At 34.2% G+C, this 13972-nt stretch overlaps 1 protein-coding gene across 1 annotated transcript in view; it reads right to left on the reverse strand.

Annotated features, from left to right (window-relative positions):
- Window positions 1-245: 245 nt before the first annotated feature.
- Window positions 246-13972, reverse strand: part of LOC128989111 (follistatin-related protein 5-like) — a 59843-nt gene continuing 46116 nt past the window's right edge. The window contains exons 7-19 of the mRNA XM_054410976.1: window positions 13338-13540; window positions 12346-12486; window positions 11166-11298; window positions 10064-10348; window positions 8432-8529; window positions 7217-7412; window positions 5835-5956; window positions 5037-5174; window positions 4201-4416; window positions 3779-3929; window positions 2972-3172; window positions 2215-2361; window positions 246-1548 (exon numbers count right to left, since the gene is read on the reverse strand). Of these exons, the coding sequence (XP_054266951.1) occupies window positions 1319-1548; window positions 2215-2361; window positions 2972-3172; window positions 3779-3929; window positions 4201-4416; window positions 5037-5174; window positions 5835-5956; window positions 7217-7412; window positions 8432-8529; window positions 10064-10348; window positions 11166-11298; window positions 12346-12486; window positions 13338-13540 (2261 nt within the window). The 3' untranslated portion in view covers window positions 246-1318. The remainder of the gene's footprint in view (window positions 1549-2214; window positions 2362-2971; window positions 3173-3778; window positions 3930-4200; window positions 4417-5036; window positions 5175-5834; window positions 5957-7216; window positions 7413-8431; window positions 8530-10063; window positions 10349-11165; window positions 11299-12345; window positions 12487-13337; window positions 13541-13972) is intronic.

Consider the following 13972-nt stretch of genomic DNA (forward strand, 5'->3'; position numbering starts at 1 on the left):
GTTCATATTGGAAATATATTTGATAAATAGTTATAACAAGTGTAGTCACACATCGTGTACACAGTATACTACTATAATATTTCATTTCTGCAGTACAACGCACGATATTGTTTCTGTTACCCTAACTTATCTAAAAATAATCTTCATGACAAATTAACTAATTCGTAAATTCATCCAAAGGCTTTAAGGGTAATAAAACACATATGTACATAAAATTATACAAGTATTTATTGTTACAACCATTATATTACAATATAAAGCATGTTCCTTACATGTACAGTTTCATACTTGATAATAAAATGACTAGAAATGTTACTATTAACAATGTGAGATTTTTTAAAAATTATAAAACAAAATTGATTAATTTTTAAAGTGCCAAGTACATCAGCACCTTAGGAGGACTAGAAGCGTCGTAATCGAGGCTTTACCACTATGTCTGTGAATATCTATGAATCGACTATACATTTTACGCTATTACTGACTATCAAAAATATTTTTCTCCAAATACCAAACTAAATTAATTCTATCGAATAACACTGCATCTCAATACTTGGACAGTGAATGTGTACCGTGCCTTTTATAATCATTTGGACTTGAAAATCTGTTGATTGAAACAACAAACATTAAAGGAAGATAAAAGATATGAACAATGGAAAGACATTTATAGAAGAAATACTATGTAACCAAGCGAAACATCTTTCAATTCTTCACGTGTTACCCGCATTTACTTCAAAAATTTTATTTAAGTAAGCTCAATAAAAAACATCAGAATTAATTTGGTAATGTTTGTTACACCAATCACACCTTGATTTCAAGAACTTTAGGTTGAATTGGATTATTATGGTTTATTAGTGCATGTTTTTAATTATACAAATAAACTGACTAACTTTACCTAACCTATAGTGTGATCGATATAACAGAAAATACCACAGGCTATTTTGGTGTGTTAATAACACCATAGGCTACGACAAAAATCAACATTCTGATTTCGAATAGCGTTAAACATACCGAAACAAAGAGCTGATTTCAATTTAGGAACTTGATTCATACAAAGCTCACGTGCTGCAAGCTGAATAGTTGAAAGAATAGCGTGTCACCAGCCTCGGTGACAAATCTGTCCACCACCGCTCCAGCGGAAGGCCAACAACGACCACAAACAAATAAAGCGATATCACACGGCGACAGCGAAATAATGATTGTTTCACTCGTATCGTACTACACTAAACGTGGCAACGAAACTACACGATTCTGTGATTATCAAAAGTGACGGTAAAATCAACGCTATTTACAATGTACACGGGGTGGGCTGTCGAGTTCCTCACTGTAGCTGCATGGTTACCCAGACGACGGCCCGGGGATGCACCAAGCCTCCGATCTCGCAGTTGACTGTCCTAGTCTCTCCGTTGACCACGAACAGCGCCTCGTTGGCCGGAGTGACCATGTAGTGGCCGAACACGCCCGAGGCCGCGATTGGTCTGTTGGGGTTGCCCCATTGGGAGAGGGAGGGGTGCATCGCTTTCCCCACACCTGTGATCATCTCCACCTTGCCTGTAGATAATTAATTGATTAATTGATTGTTACTACGTAATACTTAATTGATGTTATAAGTAACATTTTCTTATAACATTAAGCCTGAAAAATTGTCTGGGTACTTGAATAATTGTCTCATGCATTTTTTATTTTTTATCTGCGATTTCAATGTTAACCGTTTTGTTCTGCTGATTACAGTCTCACTGTTGTTAACCAACCAACTGAAGGTAGCCAGCTAATAATCTACAATTAATTTCCATTCAAAAATGGAAACAAGAAAGTTTATACTTAAGATAAAATTAAGGTTAAGTTACCAGCAACCAATGGTCATTCGAAAGCTATCTTCAGAAATAGAACAAATGCTAGGGTGGGAGAAGGCATAACAGCAATTGCCTGTTCAATTACTATTCGTCATTCAGCTGGATATAAGCTTTAAAACGACACCTAAGTCGTATGAATCGGTTAAGTAGGATAGGTGAATCTAGTCTATGAATCTAGTCTAATCTAGTGACTCTATATGATACTAAGAAACCCCTTAATTAATAAGTATATAGAAGATGGATGTTTTGTACAATTGTTTGGGAAATTGTTATAGACCTACTTCCATTTCCATTATTGATACACACATTTTCATTAAATAAGGCATGTTTCCCTCAAGGATCTGCTTAAACAATTTTACATTACCTGTGACTAGATTGAGGAACAGTATATCCTCTTTGTCCACGGCGCTGGCGTACAGGTCATACCCGTGGGTGGTCTGGGACGGGTAGAACGTCATGTCACTGACATTCAGCGTCGTCTTTACGTCGAACAGAAACTTCAGTCCGGACTCTGTAACATTAAATATGCAGTTATACTTATTTTGATAGTTTTTGTTACAAGTAGAGTTTTCTATAGCCTATGTTTATATGTAATTTACCGTGCATATTTATTGAAATGCCTAATCATGATTCCCACCGTGAAATATGCATAAGCTACATGGAAAAACTCGTTGTGATTATTACGATGCTATGTCATATTAAATATTGACAATCGTACTAAACTTAACAAGGCGTATTGAGTATTTTTTATATGGTAAGTGTGGTGTAACAACATTTAATTACAAGTGCGTTTCATGTAAAAAAGTGTTCATTAACATAAGCTTTACCTTATTAAAATCATTTATTTAAATTAGCTTCTTACCAAGGCCATGTTGACAATTCAGCCAACACCAGAGAAGGGGAGGAACCAATGGCGACCTTACTACTTTGATCTATAAATGTTTTATTCTGTAAGTACCTTTTTTGTACTAGTTTTATGTCGTATTTAAATATTTTACCTAAATTTGATATTTTTTGTATCTTGTAAGGGAAAAGGCCTAATCTCAGCTATGTTATAGTCGTCCTGCTGTAAGATACAATTATTTTAGTACTGACAATTTGAAAGTATGATATAAACATACCAGTGACTTGCTGCACTACCAGAGTGACTCCATCTCTGGCACGGTCCAGGGTGACCACAGTTCTAGAGTTGGGAGAGACCATGGGACGACCTGACAGTCCGACCTTCTGGCTGATAACAGCGTCTGTCAGGTAGTCCAAGAGGATCTGACCGGTAGCTCGACCTGTCACCGGCTCTTCGCACTCGACAATAACGAAACCATCTGTAGAAAAGTGTGTACTATTACAAATTTTTCAATATGCTTTCTCATGATATGCCTTCAAAAATACTATTTTTAACGTAATTACCTTATACATTAACTCAACTTCACAAACACAAACACAAAATCCTCCATAACACAAAGGATTTATTGTGTTACCTGGTTGTTTGCTGAGTCACCCCACCGAATCATATCAAACCCAGATTTTTACTGCTGACAGGTTTTTTATCCACATAAGTCAGTAAACAACCCCTTAAAGGATTTGTGCTGGGGACAAATGTTTCAAGTCTTATTTCTTTAAAATTACCAAGCGAATGTTCCATTACAAATAATATAGCTGCTGTACTTTTCATGGGCATGAGTGACTTATGCTTGTTTAAATAGAAACTTCCTCAAGAACTCCAAGTGGAAATGACGAGGAGGTAAAACAACCTATAAAATCTTTACTGAAAAAAAACGTTTTCTAATCCTACTGATTAGTAAATTTACTGCCTGATTAACCATTTTATACTAACTCCTAATTGTTATTCAAAAACTCTTATCAATGTTAATGCTAGTATTTTTCTTATTCAATAGTGCGTCACTTATCCAATTATTCTACACACTTACATAAAGCTGAGAATTGCATGGAGTGAGGTACACAGTTGTACGGAGTTAGGTCCAGACTACGAATGTATCTCATGTTGGCTAGGTCTAGCTTGTACAGTCCTCTCTGGTTGGTGTGACTTACATATCCGTACTTGAACATGTGGGACATATCCTAGGGGGGAAACAATGAGTAAAAACATAGAAAACAATAAAAAACTTTTAAATTGACAAAACCGGTCCAAATGTCATTGTATAGTATCATTATCACCTTCTTCAAATTATATCACAGTTATCCAATCAAAAGATGTTTATAGAGCTCCAACACTATTTTCAATATTTTCCAACACATTGGTGGAATTTATTATTAGCGGTACGCTTTTCTTGAAGCTTACATAAATTGAACAATAAATCAGTGATATAATCAGCTGGTTCTACTGGCTCACCTGTATAGGTGGCATGAAGAGGTCCCGCACCAAGTCGAACTGCCCATCTATCGGCTCAGGGTGTACAGTGTGGTGTTTCCTCTTCTGCGCGGCGTCTCTGATGACCTGGATGGTCTTTACACCTTGGTCTCGCTCACTGCGCCAGTTGAGCACCCACACTTGATCCATGTGAGGTACGTAGTGCAGCGCCACAGGGTTCTTGTCGGTTACAACCACCTGGAGGGAAGATGTTGATGTTTGGATCTTTTTTTTTACTTTGAAATATTTTCATGTTTTTAAATTATTTATGTACTTACGTTTTTGTTGGAATGGCTCAAACACAGAACTTGATTACTATTTGACGTAATATTTTCGTTAGCACTCCATAAATTGATGATAAAAGTTTATATGAAATAATTGATAGCCCAAAAAACCAAATGGCATCTAAGTCTAGGACTTATTCACTTAGACTTATACAAGTGACCTTCATACTGGGAAAAGAAAACTATAAATATTGCTGTGTACTGACGATCAAATTTGTTAATATCAATGATTGTATGACTTTGACCCACGTGTAATTTTTAGTGGGCTATCAATCAATGGTTCTTCTATTAAATAAAATGCCAACTCTATTAGTAAGACTATGGTTTCGACCATTTATTGGCAAAAACATTCTAGCGTCATAAAAAACCACACGAAAAATCATATACAATTTATTGCTTGTGCATACACCTGACTCGACAAATCGTTTATATATTTCCATTCAAAAATATAAAAATATTTAATTACACATTAACTCAGGCATATTTAACTATGGGCTATTCCAATCACAGCTAAAAAGGTTCTGGTACACTTACATCCACTACGACCATCTGTATCTTGCTGATTACAAGAACTCTGTCCTTTAGAGGCTGAGAGACGTACACGTATCTGTTGGCAACGTTGATTGCTTGACCCCAGCTACAGTTGACACCCTTATCACCGCATACGTACTCCTGAAGGCAAAGATAACAAAATAAACTATTCATCTAAAATGAATAATATAATTTTTAATTTTGATTGAAATATTTCCAGAATGTCTATTTTAGCATAATATTTTACCCATTAATATTTAAAGACCCACTATACTCACACAAGACATACTCTTGAAAAATTATGTTCCTCAATGTCTTTTTCAAAATCTATAGAAATGTATGCAATATAATTAATTAGATATAACCATGAGTCCAATTTAGGTCACACAAACTGTACCTAGCAAAGCGTATTTTCTGGATTTACAGGAACGTATAGGTACGTTACATTCTTATTTCTAAGTTCATATTTCAATAAAAAAGGCTAAGCTACACTGTATATTAAAAAAAAATTGTAAATAATATATTACAATCATTGCAAAAACAATGGATGTCAGAATGAATAGATCTGTTAAATAAACAGTCAAGTGACAAAAAATACATAAATAAAATAATTGAAATACAAGTAAAGGATGGATTAAAACAAGAGAAAACAAAATAAGTTAAATAAACATACTCTACGTTTACTAATGGCATTTTAAATAGGGGAGGGAAATTAAAACAAAAATCTAATGAAGATAAACAAATAGGTATGCAAATGTAAATTAACATATAATAAACAAAATGAATAAACAAAGTGCTGACCTGTGTGCCGGGTATGATATCAGTAGACTGTATCTGATGGTAAAGTCTACAGGCTGTAGGCTCGTACACAGACACTCCCCAGTCATGGAAGGAGAAGAATCGTCTCTCCTCATTGGGCGCAGCTGGGGCAAACACAAGTAGAACAAAGGTTTATTGTTATCAGATAGTTAAATTTAGTCATGATCAACACGATTCATGATACTCTCATTGAGCTCATATATTTTAAAGAGATTATAATTCCATATAATTTATTATATATGCCTTTCAAGAGAGAGTTTTCTTGAATAATGACTTGAGGATACTACAGGAGTGTTATGAAAATTAATTTCATGGGGTGAAAAAATGTATACAGAATAAAATGGTGAGTTGGTATAACAAGGGCATCTATATGGACACCGAAAGTGTATTTTAATCGATTACACATGGCTTAAATATATATATTTTTCTACATTATAACCACCCACACTAACTAACTAACTCCTCACAAAATTGTAGGATCCGTTAGTCATAAAGGTGCAATATTTGAAATATAGTTTCCTTTAAGTCTTTATGTGCGTAACCAAAAATAGTAAACCCTCCTTAAATCTTAAAAACATAAAAATGTAGTAAAGAAGAACTCCATCATTGACATATTGATACCGATGTACACGCCACAGATACATGGACTAACTGTAGGCAATATTCAATGTATAACTACGGACACATTTAGACAAGCCATTCTCAAAGTGTGCTCGAGTCTAAATTTTACCTTCTCTTCTTTGATACTCTTGTTGTTTATGATACGTAAAGGAAAGTTTATAGTTATCAGTCTATTCAGTCTGGTCTGATTAAACGGTTTGCGAATTTAAAACAATTAAGTAATTTACATCTTGGACTTGGATGTAGCTCAATTTGACTTCATTAATTGTATCAATATACTGTTTTGCTTTCACTTAGGAGAGCTTGTCTGGTGATAGGTAGCAGGACCTCAATCCCCAAGGTGCCAGGTTTAAATTCCACCCAATAATGACTTAGCTCTGTGATAAAACCTCAATCCTCTTCTTCTAGTCTGAAGTAATCTGCGTGTGTGACTTTTGTTCCACAGTTAAAGGCTGATTTCTTCATATCACTTTTGTTATGGGGGTTAGCAGGTAGATTTTGGGACCGGCCTAAACATCGATTTTGTTCCGCGGACATCTCTTTTGTTCCGCGAGAGAGGAGGTTGCACTCTCCCTCCCCTAAATCCTCTCTTTCACTCTCCTCCAAGCTTTAAACCACGGAAAAAAGTGGTACAGGCAGTAATCTGCTACACAATTTTAACCAAGAACCTTTACCCTTCTAAGCCTAGAACGTTTAAGCGTTCTATGACGTGAAGGTGGGACTAAAGCTACACTATGACTCACTAGGGGTCGGCTCCTCCTGTACGATGAGGGATGATATGTCCCTGGTGACTCCTCCTACGTTGGTCGCCTGACACATGTACGCTCCAGTGTCAGCGTAGCCGATGTTGTGGAGCCTCAACTCCGTACCGTTACCGATGATACTGTACTTGTGAGGAAAGTCCAGCTTGAGAGGCTCGTCGTTTTTCAGCCACTCAACCTATATAAGAACAGATTAAAGTACGAGCAAAATGATGTTATTTTTCACTAATGATTTGCTTAAATTTAGAGTTACCATAATATCTGAGGAAATGTATTGGTGATCTTTTTTTATGTATCTATTTTATTTTTCAAAAGCATAGCCACTTAACAGTAAAAATACATTTATAACTAGAAATAAACTAATAAATAAATAGTAAATGAGTAATGCCAAATAATGGACAGTTACAAATAAACAGTAACAATAATAAATATTTACAATTAATTACAAATAGAAAATTATATATGGCAAGAAGTAGTGTAAAGTGCATGATTTAGATAAAAAGATTTGTGAAAATTTGATTAACTTATCTTTTTGAAACTTGGGAAAGCACTTTGTAGAACATAACCTACAGTGGTAACAGAATCGGCACATTTTTTTAAAGTTTAAATCAAACCATAAAATTAATAAATATAGATTTATCATAAAATAAGTTTAACCGTGGGATAACAATATCATATAAACAATAGCTTGATCAAAATATAAGCCATTAAAAATTCAAGAAAAGAAAAAAAGAAAACCTTGACACCAAGAGAGCTAATTAAACTTCTGAACGTAAGTGCAGTAGGTATGAACAAAATAATTGGGATCAATATAAAGTGTGTAAGAAAATAATAACGTGTATCCTATTTTATATCTTTAAAAAATAATTCGTTATTCACAAAATAAATGAGGACGAAAAAAGTATTAAAATAGTGTGACAAAAGATTTTAAAATCATCTTGAGAGTAGCCAAAAAATATTTAAGGTCTTAATAAATAAACTTAATCGTAAAATCTGTTAAGAAAATAACATTTACACTCACTGCACAGTGTAGTATTCTAAGTTTCGGACTACTAAATATTTCCCATGATAAGTGGGATCTTATTCTTCTGTATTTAATATTAAATAATGAATTCTTAAATTATATCCAACTCATTTAACAAAATATTTATTTTTTATGGATTTTTTACAGAAAATTTACAAAAAAAGCGAATTTACCTTTGGGAATGGTTCTCCGATTACGTGGCAAAACATGGCCGCTTCTTCACCTGGCCGACGAGACTGTATTCTGGGAGTAACCTTCACATCAGGTATAGCTAAAATAGACAAGTTTGAAAATAATACACGGTTGTGAATCGAAAAAGATTTTACATTTGTCTAAGTATTAAAATAATAATCTATTTTAGGATTAAATTCGTAAAGAAATTAACGTCATAGTTAAGCTCACATTAAGTTTTGACACCTTAAAAAAGGTATCAAAAAGTAATCTAAATTGTCTTAAAACAATTAAATAAATACTCTCCCTAAAGGTATAACGATTGATTTATATTATAATAAATAGTTTTTACAAATAGACAAAACATTCAATACAAGAGATGTATTGACGGTCATGAGCTTATCATTAACACATTCAAATTAAAATGAAATTAGTTTGTGATAAAATCTGCAATATAAAAATAAAACTATGAAATCGACCAAAAACTGTCTTTTTGACGTTGCTGTGTTTAATTTACATGGGTTTAATTTACTGAAACGCTAATTTATATATACTGGATATATATAAATCAATAATATCCTAATTTATTTATTAACAGCATGAACGAATGTTACGTAAATAGACAAACAATATATCAATATTACTAGATATTATTAGCCAAGAGCATGTTGCTTACAGGTTCCAATTTAAATAAATGAAATGGGTTTGTGAGGCAAACTGTAAATAGATTAAAGCATCAATCGGAATGAAAACTGTGTTTAATTTACTTAAATGTAAAACTATAATATGTAATCGATTATTTCAATACGATTAAATGATCACACGATTGAATTAAATACAAAATGAAATGATCATTGTTTCGTTTTGTTGAATATAATATATTTTTAATATATTATGTTTGTATCCAATCGCAGAATTGATCTCATATCGTCTGAGTATGTAATGATTGTGTATTGTATGGAAGAATATTTGGAGTCATTTTTGGATGTTAATGAACTGTCATGGTAAAATTTTGGTGTTGTATTGTTAAGGTATTATTTAGGCGAATAGAGAAAGTAATGAGGCGTTATGAAAATATTACTGAACTATAAAATCAAAATTCCGTAAAGGTCGTCGTGCTTTTACATTCAGCTTTTTACAGAACCAAACACATTTTACGACTAGGCTAGTTTGGTACGTAATGGACTGAGACGAACAAATAAGAGTTTAGTTCATAGTTTTCCAAGAGAAGTACAAAAAGGTAATCTAGCCTCTATATTACTCCTTTCTACAAATACAACTAAGTTCAAGATAATACCTTATTTGAATCAACAATTATTAGCTACTAGGACCTGTGTGCTGGGTAGTTTTCCTTTAAAAGCTAGAATGGAACTAATTTCAATAACTTAATTAATCGAACTACTGACTTATAGCAAACGATCAAACCAACGGGTAATTTCGTATTATACCATGCCCACAGATAAATCGACTTCCCAAATAAGATTTTAATTAGTTTAAATAACAAAATCTTCCTACTCTAAGCTTACCTAACTTAAGGGCTTCATTTTACCAATTTAGGTGTAGTAATGCGAAAGCAACTAATCACATTACATTTATACAAGCTAACTATAATCAAACATGTAGTTATCACTCACTATGCACGGTGAGCACGTGGGTCTGAGTAACATCTCTGTTCCTCTGGGCGTGACACGTGTAGTTCCCGGCATGCACCAGCTGTATCCTGGTCAGGTAGAGAGAACCGTCCGTAAACACCCTCACTTCGTCCTCCCCCAGAGACGACAGATCAGCTGTGTTCCTCCTCCAGACGATGGGAGGGGGAGGAGTACCACTGACGTCACACTTGATCTCCACGTTGTCCCCTACCCTTGCACTCAGGTGGTTCACCTCAAGCGCTTTGTCCAGCGAAACCACTGATAGGCCTGAAAAAGGTTAAGGGTTTTGTGACCTATAAATTACTTTTGAGTTGAAGGATTAAAACTACGTGTAAATTTTGAGAAGGAAGCTGTTTTAAACTAATTTATTCTCTAGAATAACTACTGTAATAATAGCTAACTAATTTCTTATTTATATGTCATGCTTTGCTTGCATTGATCCTTTTTCTCCTCTGCAAGATACATTCGTAGGTATAGCCAGATGATTTCGGAGGGGAGTGCCCTACACCTGATTCTCCATATACCTGGGAAGAGGCCAATTGTTTAAGTCACGGTCCAATCCTAGGTAGTCAGTCGAATGCCAATAGAAAGGTTCCATCATACAGAGTATACTTGTGAACATACCTTAACATATTCTCTTAGTTTGTTAACTTTTATAATAAACGAGTAGGAAACTAAATGTGCTCCTACCTAAAAACTCGTGATTTAGTTTACCAAATACCTTTTACCAAATAATAGTTTACCCTATAAAAATACTTAGAGTCCTCGAGAGTTAAACTAAAAGTCCAACACAAACCAAAAACAACTTCTATGGAAGTTAAGACCAAGCCTATTTCACCAGAGAAATATATTAATGTAAAAAATAGCCATAAAACTGAACATAGATTTGATGGGAGTGATATTACCAATTAATAATATAGCAACCCTCAATGCCTGGTTTAAATATCCCTATATTGTCTCATCAAACTTTACCGACCTATCACAAGCATCACCTCCAGAACTTGAGGATTTATTTATAAAAGTTTACTAGGACACCACTAACTTATCCTATCCCAGTTTATGTTGAAGTGTACTTTGCACTTACTGTACAGTTTGCTGAAGGCAGCGTAGAACTCTGCCCTGCTAAGCTGACTGTCCTTGTCTGCATCATCGTATGTTATCATGTCTCTCAGTGCGCAAATTTGGGACAACTGGCTCAACTGTTCTCGCTCTGCAACCTGTTGGAAACAATCTTTTTAGTATCAAGAAACCTATTTGATAGTGTCTTCGCCAATGGGTGAGCGAGCTGGTCTAATTACTTTAAATGTATAATTTTAAAATTATTAATAATGTAGGTATTTTAAGCCAAGGTTAGTCCACACCAGGGAGTACCGCATCCACAGTGCATGCCTATAAACATCCACAATTTATAGTGGTAGAGCACGGGACTTCAGTCATTGAGGTACAGGGTTCAAATCCCGCCAAATCACCAATGGATGTATTCCAGGCATAATGCCATAACCCCTAGGCCTAGCCTGAAATAATGCGAAAAACGATCCCAGGATCGACCCTAGCGTCTTTAGAACAATAACAGTGTACTGTATTCTCCAATGGAAACGGAATGAGGATGCGTGTAAGATTACTTGCAAAGCGGGGACGAATAAATTGTGCAAGAGTTCAAAAAGGGGTTAATTTGACTAAAATTATGATAATCAAAGTGAAACTATGCGTGATAAAAGGATAATGTCAAACAACTCCAGATGTTTTCCTACAAGTGACTAAATCATCGCAGTATTAGAGTGGTTTGGTTTCTAAACAGTTCAGCCATTAACTAAATTTGCTTTATATATTTGTTAGTTCTAAATTTTTAGCAGCTGAGTTGGTAATTTGATTGCCTAATATACCCTAATACTCATAAGGCCAACGTATTGTTGAAAAAGGCAGCAGCTTTTTAATTTAAATAAACAAATCACAGGTGTCAACAATTTAATTAATCACTTTTATTAAACGAACATTATCAGATTGAACCAACACAATACTTAAACCCGTCTTTCACTCGTATTTGGTTTATATTTAAGCTGATGTTATATTTCTATTGTTAATTTAAGATATCTTTTAGGATTTTCGGGATTTGGTGTAATCTTTTATACAAAAACATTGTCAATCCATCCTAACTGTGATAGAATGTGCTAAACTGACGTGAAATGATAGAATATTAATAGCAATCACAGGGTTAAAGCTAAAAACTGTGTTCTACAATCTATATGCAATAATCGTTAACTCACTAGGTCCAGTTCATCAGTATCTAGTAGACCGTTGTTGTTTTCGTCGTACATTCGGAACATCTTGGAAACCAAGTACTCCTTTCCAGAGGCTCGCGGGTCAGATCCCATCATCTTGGCGTGGTTGAACAGAAGAAGATTGTCCTGCAAGAATTATGTATTTACATAAATTATATAAAATCGTTCATTGTGTGTTCGGTCTTAGAATACATTGGTATCCACAACCATACATACAGAATGTTTTCAAAAGATGCTCCAGTTTCCTAAATGTTTTATTATATAAATATGAATACATTAGAGATATGAGTAAAAATAATCAAACAAAAGGTTATATCGAATCTTTGTGTAAATGAAGTAAAAAAATAAATTGTTTGTTTGTTAATAAAAATATATAAAATTTGCTATAATTTCTCTTTTGATAGGAGTAAAAATAATCAAACAAAATGTTACATCGACTCTTTTAAGTAAATGAAGTGAAAATAGAATAGTTTTTATAGATATATGAAAAATGCTAATGTACAGGATAACTAAATGAACTTTATACTCTTTTTACCATCATTAAACTTATATACACCCAATTAAACAATCAGAGTCAAGTTAGCTTACAGTGAACTACCCAAAGTCGTGAGTTTCAAAACGCATATTTTAACTTTAAACTAATTCAAATTGTAATGTGACGGTAGTAGAGTATGTTAATTGAAATTACATAATCCATTTGACTTCTTTTGAGATGGAGCCTAAACAGCCCATATAAACTTTACTTTGATGACCTTTTTCCTTTTGACCTTTTCAAAGGCTTCGTTTTCTCCTAAGGCTAATCTTTGTGTCAACACTAGTAAGTTTTCTATCTCCTACTTTATACAATTGTCACTCCTACTATGGTTAAAAGGCGACCGGGTTGTAATAACTTGCATTTCTTTCTCTTGTTATCCATCCCTCCACATTACATATACATATAGCATAAGCCTTAAACGTACAACAACCATATACACTACCTTAAGTATTTCATACTCCTGCAGAGAGCACTCTTCTTTGTCGTAGTACAAGTCTGCGTCTGCCTCGTTGTCCTCGGGATTACCGTCGGGAAGATCAGGGAAGCTGCTGTTGGTAGCAGGAATTGTTACAGGAGATGTCGTAGATGAAACTGTTTCTAGCTCTACTAGAGATATGTTCTCAGCCTTCTTGATTGGAGTCCCATCTGCAAGTAAGAAAAAGTCGGTTGAATAGTCAACGGCAAACTTGAAAAATGTGTACAATAACATTAAGACTTGAAGAAGAAATTCCATCTATAGATAAAATTACTATAGACTAAGACAGTTTATAAATGTTGATCAGCCATTCAAATTGGGAGCACTAAAAAGTTATTTCTCTTACGTACACGATCACGTACGATGCTTAACTAAAGTGACTTACTGTGGCTTAAATCAGCCTGTCAGTTACGGGGATTGCTGTGGTGTACCACCAACATTGGTTACGATATTTAGTACTGAAGAAGATTATTGATTGCACAAAATATCTTTATCCCAAAAAAATTCCATGAAAGGGTAAGTCACTGACAAAACATAGGCTATATATCAATGTCAAAATTCAAAATATTATATAAAATCTTAAAAAAAAAATCACAAACTTC

This window comes from Macrosteles quadrilineatus, unplaced genomic scaffold (assembly GCF_028750875.1).
Source record: "Macrosteles quadrilineatus isolate MER2022 unplaced genomic scaffold, UCM_ALF_1.0 Scaffold_3__2_contigs__length_128488019, whole genome shotgun sequence".
Taxonomy (NCBI): Eukaryota; Metazoa; Arthropoda; class Insecta; order Hemiptera; family Cicadellidae; genus Macrosteles; species Macrosteles quadrilineatus.